This window comes from Mobula birostris, chromosome 5, assembly GCF_030028105.1.
Source record: "Mobula birostris isolate sMobBir1 chromosome 5, sMobBir1.hap1, whole genome shotgun sequence".
Taxonomy (NCBI): Eukaryota; Metazoa; Chordata; class Chondrichthyes; order Myliobatiformes; family Myliobatidae; genus Mobula; species Mobula birostris.
Genome location: NC_092374.1, coordinates 13,957,773 through 13,969,679, shown reverse-complemented (window position 1 = coordinate 13,969,679; position 11,907 = coordinate 13,957,773). Strand labels below are relative to the sequence as shown.

Here is an 11,907-nt window from a genome sequence, read left to right as displayed (position 1 = left end):
TTTAACTATTTATGGTTTTATTACTATTTAATTATTTATGGTGCAACTGTAACGAAAACCAATTTCCTCCGGGATCAATAAAGTATGACTATGACTTTGAATTTTGAACTTCGCAGTGGGGAATCGGGGCCGCCGTTCTTACTAGTTGATAATCCAGGTGAAAATATTCCTACAGCGAATTAAAAAATGCCAATGTTAATTTCCAATGACTCAGAGTATTTGTTGCATAATCGCTGAGCCGGGTTTACACCCACAATCTGTGCGGGCATTTAACCGGTTGCACTTCGCCCGTCGGCCCCCTTGGAGCGCAGTCGAGGCGGCACCGGAGCGAGCAGAGGGCCCGGCGTGTCGGTGTCAGTGAATCGGGCACACCGTGCAGGTGAGAGCGGGCCACGGGGTTGAAGTGCTCTTGCAATGGGCAGCGGCGGTGCGGGGGCTGCCCACCGGCCCAACCGCGCAGCTTCCACACGGTAGCGAGTCCGGTGCGGTCTGAAATCTGCATTGACAAATCCCCAGTTAAATGTGTTCCTGACTAATGTCGTGACTGCATCGGGGAGGATTCTCGTGGCTGCCCAATCAGCTACTGCCTTAACAGGGGTGGGAGTTTGTATTGCGCCTTCCCGTGGGTTGTGGCTGCATGCAGTTGCAGTTTATTTTTTTTAATGTCACTTACTGAAACACACAGACAGACACAAATACAGGCCAGGCAGTGGACGTTGCGGCCGAAACGTCGACTATTTACTGTTTTGCTTAGCTGTTGCCTGACATGCTGAGCTGCTGCAGCAGATTCTGTCTCTCGCTTAGCAGGAAGTGCGTACACTGGTGGATGGAGATGCTAAAAAGGGTGAAGCACCTTCAATTACTCCAAAAGTCTGGGGTTTGGTAAAAATACTGAAAGGCTTTTATTCGCTGTACAATACGACCTCCACAGTGAGTGTCTGCCCCCGGACTGAGGGGGAGGGGCAAGGCGAACACCTTTATACAGGACTCTGTGGGAGGAGCCACAGGGGCAGTCAGCAGAGGGGTGTGTCCAGACAGGTAACCCAGTTACAACATATATACATGGTTTCCCACAGTCACCCCTCCTTTTTTTAAAAAAGAGTCCCGCGGGGTGAAGTGACTGACAATATTTACAAGAAGTATATTTACAGGTTAAGTCTATCAGGCGGTCGAGTCCGTCGCTGTGATCTACGTAGCACCGGCGGTGATTGCACTGGCGATGGCGGTTGTGCTGGCTCCGGCCTGACTTCAGGTGCCAGCACGTTAGGCGTCGGTAATCCCTCGTGCGTGTGCGTCGCGCCCGGTATGGGAGTGTCGTGTGGTGTCTGTATAGGGTTTGGGGTGCACGGAGTCTCGTAGGTACATACATTGGTGGGTACGGGGTCAATAGTCACCACGGAGTGTTCAGGGTAGGGGCCCAGAGCTCCTGTGGGCACCAGGTCGCGGATGGAGACCGTGTCCTCCCGCCCTTCAGGTAAAACCATGTAGGCATACTGGGGGTTCGCATGAAGTAAGTGAACCCTCTCGACCATCGGGGAATATTTATTGCTCCTCGCATGTTTCCGGAGCAGCACTGGCCCCGGGGACGTCAACCAAGTTGGTAGGGTGGTTCCAGTGGTCGATTTTCTGGGAAAAGAAAAGAGCCGCTCATGAGGGGTGGCATTGGTGGCCGTGCATAACAGGGAGCGGATGGAGTGGAGTGCCTCGGGAAGGACCTCCTGCCAGCGGGAGACCGGCAGTCCCTTTGACCTGAGGGCTAAGAGTGTGGCTTTCCACACTGTGCCATTCTCCTTCTCTACCTGTCCATTCCCCCGGGGATTATAGCTCATGGTCCTACTGGTTGCAATTCCTCTAGCCAGTAGATATTGGCGCAGCCCGTCACTCATAAACGAGGACCCTCTGTCACTGTGGATATAGCATGGGTATCCGAACAGAGTGAAGAGCTTGCGCAGGGCTTTTATAACTGACGTGGTAGTGGTGTCAGGGCAGGGGATGGCGAAGGGGAACCGCGAGTACTCGTCAATTACGTTAAGAAAGTACACATTGCGGTCGGTGGAGGGAAGGGGGCCCTTAAAGTCAACACTCAGTCGCTCAAAGGGGCGGGTGGCCTTGATGAGTGGTGCCTTTTCGGGTCGGTAGAAGTGCGGTTTGCACTCTGCGCAGACTTGGCAGTCCCTGGTCGTCATCCTGATCTTCTCAAAGGAGTAAGGCAGGTTCCGGGCTTTCACGAAGTGGAAAAGCCAGGTGGCAAAGGTCTACATGTAGGGCGTGTAGCTGGTCGAGTTGCGCGCTGGTGCATGTTCCCCGGGATAGGGCATCGGAGGGCTCGTTGAGCTTCCCAGGCTTGTACATGATGTCATAGTTGTAGGTGGAGAGTTCGATTCTCCACCTCAGAATTTTATCATTTTTGATTTTGCTCCGCTGCTGATTATTAACCATGAATGCGACTGAGCGCTGGTCAGTTAGCAGGGTGAACCTTTTGCTGGCAAGATAGTGCCTCCAGTGCCTAATAGCTTCCACTATGGCCTGGGCCTCTTTCTCTACCGCAGAGTGCCGAATTTCAGGCCTTGAAGGGTACGGGAGAAGAACGCCACTGGTCTTCCTGCCTGGTTGAGGGTAGCAGCCAGCGCAAAGTCGGAGGCGTCACTCTCTACTTGGAAGGGAATGGCCTCATCCTCCGCATGCATTGCTGCTTTGGCAATGTCCCCTTTTATGCGGTTGAAGGCCACGTGGGCCTCGGCAGAGAGGGGGAATGTGGTGGACTTGACCAGGGGGCGGGCCTTGTCTGCATAGTTAGAGACCCATTGGGCGTAATATGAAAAGAAGCCCAGGCACCTTTTGAGGGCTCTGAGGGTATTGGGAAGAGGGAGTTCCAACAAGGGGCGCATACGGTCGGGGTCAGGGCCAATGACTCCATTCTCCACGACACACCCAAGGATAGCAAGTCGGGTGGTCCCAAATACACACTTGTCCTTGTTATAGGTGAGGTTGAAAGATTTGGCCGCTTGGAGAAATTTTTGGAGGTTGTTGTTGTGATCCTGCTGGTCGTGACCACAGATGGTGATGTTATCCAGACATGGGAACGTGGCCTTCAGTTGGCCCTGGTCCACCATCCAGTCCATTGCCCTCTGGGAGACCGATACACCATTCGTGACACCAAAGGGGACGCGCAGGAATTGATAAAGCCTGCCGTCCGCCTCGAAGGCAGTGTAAGGGCGGTCCTCCCGGCGGATGGGGAGCTGATGGTAAGCAGATTTTAGGTCTATGGTCGAGTACACCTTGTACTGTGCTATCTGATTGACCATATCCACGATGCGGGGTAGAGGGTACGCGTCGAGCTGCGTGAACCTATTGATGGTCTGGCTATAGTCCACGACCATCCTATTCTTCTCCCCGTTCCGAACAACGACCACCTGCGCCCTCCAAGGACTTGTGCTTGCCTCAATGACCCCCTCCCTGAGCAGCCGCTGCACCTCCGACTTAATGAAAGCTCTGTCCCCCGCGCTGTACCTCCTGCTTTTAGTTGCCACAGGTTTACAGTTGGGGGTCAGGTTGGCGAACAGCGGTGGGGGAGGGATCCTGAGGGTGGAGTGGCCGCAAGTGGTGTCGGTAGTGTGGCAGTTGGCATGATGTTGGGTGGGATGCGCGGGTCGGTGTGTGTGTGTGGTCAGTAGCGGGGTACGTGACATATCTCTACAAAACGGGATTTATGACAGTAATTGGCGGGAGGGGCCCATCATACTTCATTGTCACGCTTTTCAGGTGGCTCTGGAAGTCCAACCCCAACAGCACAGGGGCACATAGTTGAGGCAAGACCAGTAACTTAAAGTCCCGATATTCTGTGCCCTGCACCACTAGTGTCGCTACACAACCCCCCCGGATGTCTGTTGTATGCGACCCGGAGGCCATGGTGACCCTCTTGACTTACCGGTCGTATCATGAGTCCACAATGCTGCACCGTGTCCGGGTGAATAAAACTCTCCGTGCTGCCTGTGTCAAACAGGCAGCTTGTCCTGTGCCCCTCCACCAGGATGTCCATCATTGACCTTGCGAGCTGGTGGGGAGCGCTTTGGTCGAGGGTCACGGAAGCCAGGGTGGGGTCGCTGTCTTGGTCCGGTGCGATGGGGTGGCCCGTGAGCATCCGTTGGTCGTAGGCGGTGGGAGGTGGCGCCGACCAAGATGGCCGCCCCCAATGTCTCGCACGTGGTGGCGGCGTGCAGGGAAGATGGTGGCCCCCATGTCTCGCACGTGGTGGCAGTGTGCAGGGAAGATGGTGACCCCCACGTCTCGCACGCGCCGCTGCTCAATCCCGCTCGCGGTTTTGACTTACAGACCTTGGCGAAGTGGCCCTTCTTTCCGCAGCTGGAACAGGTAGCTTGTCGGGCCGCGCAGCGTTTCCGGGGGTGCTTCTCCAGTCTGCAGAAGTAGCACTTCGCGGACTCACAACTGGCTGCAGCTGAGGTCGATTCGCCGGCGGGTTGCGGGGTCTGCGGCGCCCACGAGGCCATCGGGGGATCGCGTGCCTGGAGAGCCTCGGAGTTATGCAGAGCAGCCTCCAACGTATCAGCCAGCTCGATCGCTGAACTTAGGGTAAGATTGGCTTTTCCCAGCAGCCGCTGGCGCACGTACACTGACCTGGTCCCCGTAACGAAGGCGTCTCTCACTAGGAGTTCTGCATGCTGCGCCGCCGTCAGCTCCTGGCAATTGCAGACCCGCACGAGTGTCTGTAGGGCCCGGACAAACTCAGCACTCGATTCCCCGGACCGTTGTTGCCATGTCGCTAAGCGATGCCGAGCATAGACGCTGTTTATCAGCCGCAGGTATTATCTTTTGAGTGCGTTCATCGCTCCGTCGTAGTTCGGCTGGTCTCTGATCAGCGAATAAACCCGTGGACTGACCCTGGAGAGTAGAACTCTGCGCTTCGCTACGGGGTCGGTCACTTTAATCTCCTCTAGATACACTTCGAAGCAGGCCAGCCAGAGTACGAAAGCGTTTCCAGCGTCAGGCATTTGCGGATCGAGGTCTAATTTTTCTGGTCTCAAGGCCTGTTCCATGTTTTAAAACGTACAGCAAATAAAATTGAAGCACCTTCAATTACTCCAAAAGACTGAGGTTTGGTAAAATACTGAAAGGCTTTTATTCGCTGTACAATACGACCTCCACAGTGAGTGTCTGCCCCCGGACTGAGGGGAAGGGGCAAGGCGAACACCTTTATACAGGACTCTGTGGGAGGAGCCACAGGGGCAGTCAGCAGAGGTGTGTGTCCAGACAGATAACCGAGTTACAACATATATACATGGTTTACCACAAAGGGGCAAAGGAAAAAAAAAGCCCAGATACTTAGATTTCGCTGCTGATCCCAATATCTGCAGCCTCTGGAAACTGGAGTCCAGAGCAATAAGTAGTCTTTTGTTGGAACTCAGCGGGTCGACCAGAAACCCCCCCCCCCCCAACTCCGTCCATCACATATGGTGCTCGACCTGCTGCGTTCCTCCAGCAGGCTGGAACGTAGAACAGTACAACATAAGCAGAAGCTCTCTGGCCCAACGTGTTGTGCCAAATTAATCTAGTAACTAAATGCTCAATTAAACTGATCACTTCTGCCTAGACAATGTCCATATCTCCCCATTGTCCCCATGTTAAGAGCCTCTCAGCCTCCCTGTTCTTTCTGCCGCCGCCACCACCACCACTGGTAGCATATTCCAGGCATCCACCAATCTCTGGAAAATAAAAACTTGCCCTGCATATTTCACAAATGAGAAAATCTGCAAGTGCTGGAAATCCAAGCAACGCACACACACAATGCTGGAGGAAGGCCAGGCAGCGCACAGACATCCCACCCTGCAAAAACTGATTTCAGGGAGGTAGCACTATCGACTTGCACGAGACTTTGGGAGAGGTGGAATGTCTGCAATAGAGTAGCTCCTTAGCAGCTAACCAGCTCATTTAAATAACGTTAGCTATGCTAATGAATGAATGACACCTGTTAAACTCACCTCAACATGTCTTTTACATTTTAACCCACCATGGGCAATAGAAAAGTCACTGTTGCAAACAGCGCAGTGAGCAACACTGTCATTATTTTGACCCCTATTAGGCAGGGCTACACTTTAGTGTAGTCTGGGGTGACCTACGTTTTATATTTTTTTGGAACACTCTGCCATGGTGCGCTGTCGCTCTCGTGCTCTCACTTGTTTGCTCTCACGCTTTCTCTCTCTCGCTTGCTTTCTCTCTCTCTTGCTCTCTCGCTTGCTCTCGCACTCTCTCTCGCTCGCGCGCTCTCTCGCTCCCTCGCTTGCTTTCTCTCTCGCTCCCTCGCTTGCTTTCTCTCTCTCTCGCTTGCTTTCTCTCTCTCGCTCCCTCGCTTGCTCTCGCACTCTCTCTCTCTCGCTTGCTTGCTCTCGTGCTCTCTCTCGCGCTCTCGCTTGCTTGCTCTTGCGCTCTCTCTCTCTCGCTCATGCGCTCTATCACTTGCTTTCTCTCGCTCGCTCTCAAAAAAATTGATTTCCGTGATATTGTATATAATTTGCGGGCATCAGGGAGCCACTATTAATATGCAGGAGACTCCCAGAACTTCCGGGAGAGGTAGGATGTCTGAGCACATTTCCTTTGAATTCACCCCTCTCACCTTAAATGCATGATTTCTAATGGACATTATCATCACCGTTGTGTGCCGTGTCGTATAATGTGGGTGATCGTGATCTCATGGCAATGATTGTTCTCGGCAAATTTTTTCTACAAAAGTAATTTGCCATTGCCTTCTTCTGGGCGGTATCTTTACAAGATGGTTGACCCCAGCCATTATCATTACTCTTCAGAGATTGTCTGCCTGGCGTCAGTGTCGCATAACCAGGACGTGTGATATGCACCAGCTGCTCATACGACCATCTGTCATGGTTTCACGTGACCTTGATCCGGGAGCGGAGGGGGGAGGGCTAAGCAGGTGCTTGGCCTTGCCCAGAGATGACCTGCGGGCTAGTGGAGGGAAGGACTGCCTTACACCTCCTTTGGTAGAGACGTACTTCCACCCCGTCACCCCTTATAATACATGCTCTCTCATCTCCGCGGCATCCTGGAGAACCTCTTCAGCACCCCCTCCAAAGCCTCCACATCCTTCCTGTAACGAGTGACCTGATTTTATGTTTACCTGCAGTCTCACTGCAGGAGGAGGAGGTACAGGGGCCTGGAGACAACATTCCATGTTGTAGGAATAGCTCCTTCGCCTCTACCATCAGATTTCTGAACGGACAGTGATGCATGAACACCATCTCACTCTTTTTGCACTACTTTATTTATTTGTTTGTTTGTTTGTTTATTTATACAGCATGGAGCAGGCCCTGGCAATCCTTACTAACCCTAACCTCATGACGGGACAATTTACAATGGCCAGTTAACCTGGCTAACATGTCTTTGGACTGTGGGAGCACCCGGGGAAACCAGTAGGAGGCAACACAGTAGCGTAGCAGTGATCACAACGCTTGACAGTGCCAGCAACCTGGGTTCGATCCCCAGCACTGCCCGTAAGGAGTTTGTATGTTCTTTGTATGTTTCCTCAGTTGCCCCGGTTTCCTCCCACAGTCCAACGACACATCGGTTGGTAGGTTAATTGGTCATTGTAAATTGTCCTGTAATTAGGCTATAATTAAATCAGGGGATTGCTGGGCAGTTCAACTTGAAGGACTGGAAGGCTGTGTTCCGCACTAATAAATCCATGAAATAAAAACCCCACACATTCCCCATGGAGGCTGTATAGGCTCCTTTTAGGAGGATGCTGGAATTGAACTGTGAACTCTGGGAGTGCTCTGAGCTGCAATAGCATTGCACTAACCATAGCGCCCAGAGTATTAAATAAATTCCAATAAGAGATGTACATGGTGGATTTCGCTACACAGGGATACTCAGGAGCGGTTCATTTTGCACCGATTAGCACTGGCTGACTCAATTAGCTGAAGTTTCATGGAAATGTTTTAAACAGTATTTAAATGAACTTTGTACTTTGTACTTTATTGTCACCAAACAATTAATACTAGAACGTACAATCATCACAGCAATATTTGATTCTGCACTTCCCGCTCCCTGGATTACAAATATTAAATATTTAAAAAAAATAAAATTAGTAAATATTAAAAATTTAAATTATAAATAATAAATAGAAAATAGAAAAATGGAAAGTAAGTGCAAAAAAACCGAGAGGCAGGTCCGGATATTTGGAGGGTACGGCCCAGATCCGGGTCAGGATCTGTTCAGCAGTCTTATCACAGTTGGAAAGAAGCTGTTCCCAAATCTGGCTGTACGAGTCTTCAAGCTCCTGAGCCTTCTCCCGGAGGGAAGAGGGACGAAAAGTGTGTTGGCTGGGTGGGTCGTGTCCTTGATCATCCTGGCAGCTCTGCCCTGACAGCGTGCGGTGCAAAGTGAGTCCAAGGACGGAAGATTGGTTTGTGTGATGTGCTGCGCTGTGTTCACGATCTTCTGCAGCTTCTTTCGGTCTTGGACAGGACAACTTCCATACCAGGTTGTGATGCACCCTAGAGGAATGCTTTCTACGGTGCATCTATAAAAATTAGTGAGGGTTTTAGGGGACAGGCCAAATTTCTTTAGTTTTCTCAGGAAGTAAAGGCACTGGTGGCCCTTCTTGGCAGTGAACTCTGCTTGGTTGGACCAAGTCAGGTCATTTGTGATATTGACCCCGAGGAACTTAAAGCTTTTGACCTGTTCCACTTGCACACCACTGATGTAACTTGGGTCGTGCGGTCCGCTACTCCTTCTGAAGTCAGCAACCAATTCCTTCGTCTTGTTGGCATTGAGGGATAGGTTATTGTCTTCGCACCATGCCACCAGATTCTTAATTTCCTCTCTGTACTCAAACTCATCATTACCCGAGATACGGCCTACAACTGTTGTGTCATCAGCAAACTTATATATTGAGTTTGATGGAAATTTGGCTACACAATCATGGGTGTACAGTGAGTACAGCAGGGGGCTGAGTACACAGCCTTGTGGGGCACCGGTGCTCAGAGTGATTGTAGAGGAGAGCTTGTCCCCTATTTATACAGCCTGGGTCCTGTCTGTGAGGAAGTTGAAGATCCAGCTGCAGATCTGAGTGCTAAGGCCCAGGTTCCGGAGCTTAGGAATCAGTTTATTTGGAATGATGGTATTAAAGGCAGAGCTGCAGTCAATGAAAAGGAGCCTTACGTGTGCATCTTTATTCTCCAGGTGTTCTAAGGAGGAATGTAGGGCCAGAGAGATGGCATCTGTCATTGACCTGTTGCTCCGGTAGGCGAATTTCAAAGCGTCGAGGTTGACCAGTAGGCTGTGGTTGATGTGTGCCATAACCAATCTCTCGAAGCACTTCATAGCAATTGATGTCAGAGCCACAGGTCGATAGTCATTCAGGCATGCCACCCTGCTCTTCTTCGGCACTGGGATTATCGCTGCCTTCTTAAAACACGAGTGGATCTTAGACTGAAGCAAGGAGCAGTTGAAGATATCAGCAAACACTCCAGCTAGCTCGCTTGCACGGGCCCGGAGAACCCGTGTCCCGGGACGCCATCTGGGCCCGTCGCCTTCCTTGAATTTATCTTCAGGAAGGCCCTTCTAACGTCCTCGGTGACAATGAATCTCGATGCCACCAGGTCCAGTTCATCCGGAGGGAGCGGGACGCTCCTTTTCTGTTTGAATCTTGCGTAGAATACGTTAAGTTCGTCAAGAAGAGAAGCGCCACAGTTATTGATATTCCCAGCCTTTTCTTTGCACCCAGTTATCTCTTTTAGACCCTGCCATCCCTCTGGTTAGCCTGGGCTTCCAACTTGGCTTGATATTGCCTCTTGGCGTCCTTAATGGCTTTCCAGAGTTCACGCCTGGATTCCGTGTAGCGACTGGTATCCCCGGACCTAAAAGCCGCAGCTCTAGCCTTTAAAAGGGACATGACCTCATAATTCATCCAAGGTTTCCGGTTAGGGAATACCCGGGTCATCTTGCGAGACACCCAGAACAAATTAGAACACTACTGATAGTGCTACAGTACTATAAAACTGAGTATTAGTTTCTAATACTTGCCAAGAGAAGAATTCAGTTTGGTATAGACTGCCGTACTTTTGGTTGACTGTAAATGAATAATGAGTGTGCACACCCAGTGAAGCTAATGGACTGCCTTCATACAATGCTATCGACAGTTGCATCCTCCAAATCATAAACAAGAGAAAATCCGTAGATGCTGGAAATCCGAGCAACACACGCAAAATGCTGGAGGTACTCAGCAGGCCAGGCAGTGTCTTTGGGGAAAAAAGTACAGTTGACGTTTCAGGCGGAAATGTTTTTGGGACACTTCCGGTCCTGGCGAAGGCTTTTGGCCCAAAACGTCAACTGTACTTTTTTCCACAGATGCTGCCTGGCCTGCTGAGTTCCTTCAGCTTTTTGTGTGTCATCCTCCAAGTCTTCATTGCATTAAGAAATGATACAATGTTCCTCTAGTGTGATATCACAGAAACACAAGACAGACCAAGACTGAAAAACTGACAAAAACCACATAATTATAACATATATTTACAACAGTGCAAGCAATACAGTAATTTGATAGAAGAACAGACCATGGGCACGGTAAAAAAAGTCTCAAAGTCTCTCGAAAGTCCCAACATCTCACGTAGACGGTAGAAGGAAGAAAACTCTCCCTGCCACGAGCTTCCAGCACCGCAAATTTGCCGATGCAGCACCCTGGAAGCACCCGACCACAGTCCGACTCTCAGTCCATCCGAAAACTTTGAGCCTCCAACCAGCCCTCCGTCACCGAGCACCGAGCACCATCTCTGCCGAGCGCTTCAATCCCAGCCCCAGCCGCCAGCAACAGGCAGAGCTGAGAATCTGGGGCCTTCCCCTCCGGAGATTCTCGATTGCACAGTAGCAGTGGCAGCGAAGCAGGCATTTCAGAAGTTTCTCCAGATGTTCCTCCGTGCTTCTCATGTCTGTCTCCATCAAATCAGGATTGTGCACAGCCCCTATTTAACAAATTTAACAAATACGATATCATTTCACCGGAGAGGCAGTGCGCACTGCGTCGCGCGGCCATCTTCTCCTCCCCTCCCTAGTTCCTAACTTGTTGAAGTAATGAAATTGTTTCATTTACACTATAGTCCATTTCTGGCATCTCTAAGCCTGAATACCTGAAACCACAGTGAGCAAAACAGTTCTGAATTATCTTACTGCTTATTTCTCCCCAACTATCAGTGACAAAAATCACTGATCTTTGAAAACAAGCACATGCTACTGACACTATTTTAAAAACTGTTCACTTGAAGCGCAGTGTAGCATCCAAAGGCCACACTAGCGACTGACACTAGTTTATTACTGTTCAACAATAGTCTCCTGCCCCAATTAAGTGTCTTAGTGTCCCAAATAATTGAAAGGATTCCTGGCTATTTTCTTGATTAGATTTTATTCTTTAAAAGTTGTCCCAAATAAGCAGCTGCCCAAATTAACCGAAGGCCTAGTTAACCGGAATCCACTGTATACTTTATTGTAATTTATAGTTTTTTTTTAAGTACTGCACCACGCAGCCACTGCAAAACAAGAAGTTCCACAGCAGAGGTTAGTAATGATAAACCTGATTCAGAGATCGTACTGTTAACCCCATGCACTGACTAACTGGCAAGGAAGTGTCAAATAGCAGGTTGAAGTCCACAGTTCTGGCGGCTCAGGAGGTGCATTTAGTTGAGAATGGGTAAGATTCACAGGTTCATAAAAAATTCTTAACTTCATGCTACTGCTATTGAGGCTATTTCTGCTACTTTAAGCTCAAGTTTTATTTAATAACATGAATTTAAATCCCCCAGCTGTCAGAGTGAGTATTGAACTCTTCACATCAGCAGTCTGTCGCTGGTCTGGTAACTTACTGGTTTTCCCAGGATCTTCAAC

The 11,907-nt window shown here is 50.2% G+C and overlaps 1 protein-coding gene across 4 annotated transcripts in view; it reads left to right on the top strand.

Annotated features, from left to right (window-relative positions):
- Positions 1–275: 275 nt before the first annotated feature.
- Positions 276–11,907, top strand: part of aadat (aminoadipate aminotransferase) — an 86,581-nt gene continuing 74,949 nt past the window's right edge. Inside the window, exon 1 of one of the 4 annotated variants that reach the window (XM_072257102.1) lies at positions 276–379. Coding sequence is in view for 1 of the 4 variants with exons in the window: in XM_072257101.1 (XP_072113202.1) it covers positions 11,710–11,713 (4 nt within the window). In the remaining 3 variants the exon portion in view is untranslated. Of the gene's footprint in view, positions 380–4,565; positions 4,591–11,661; positions 11,714–11,808; positions 11,834–11,907 lie in introns of those variants that run through there. The other 3 variants (XM_072257104.1, XM_072257101.1, XM_072257105.1) reach the window with 3 other exon arrangements.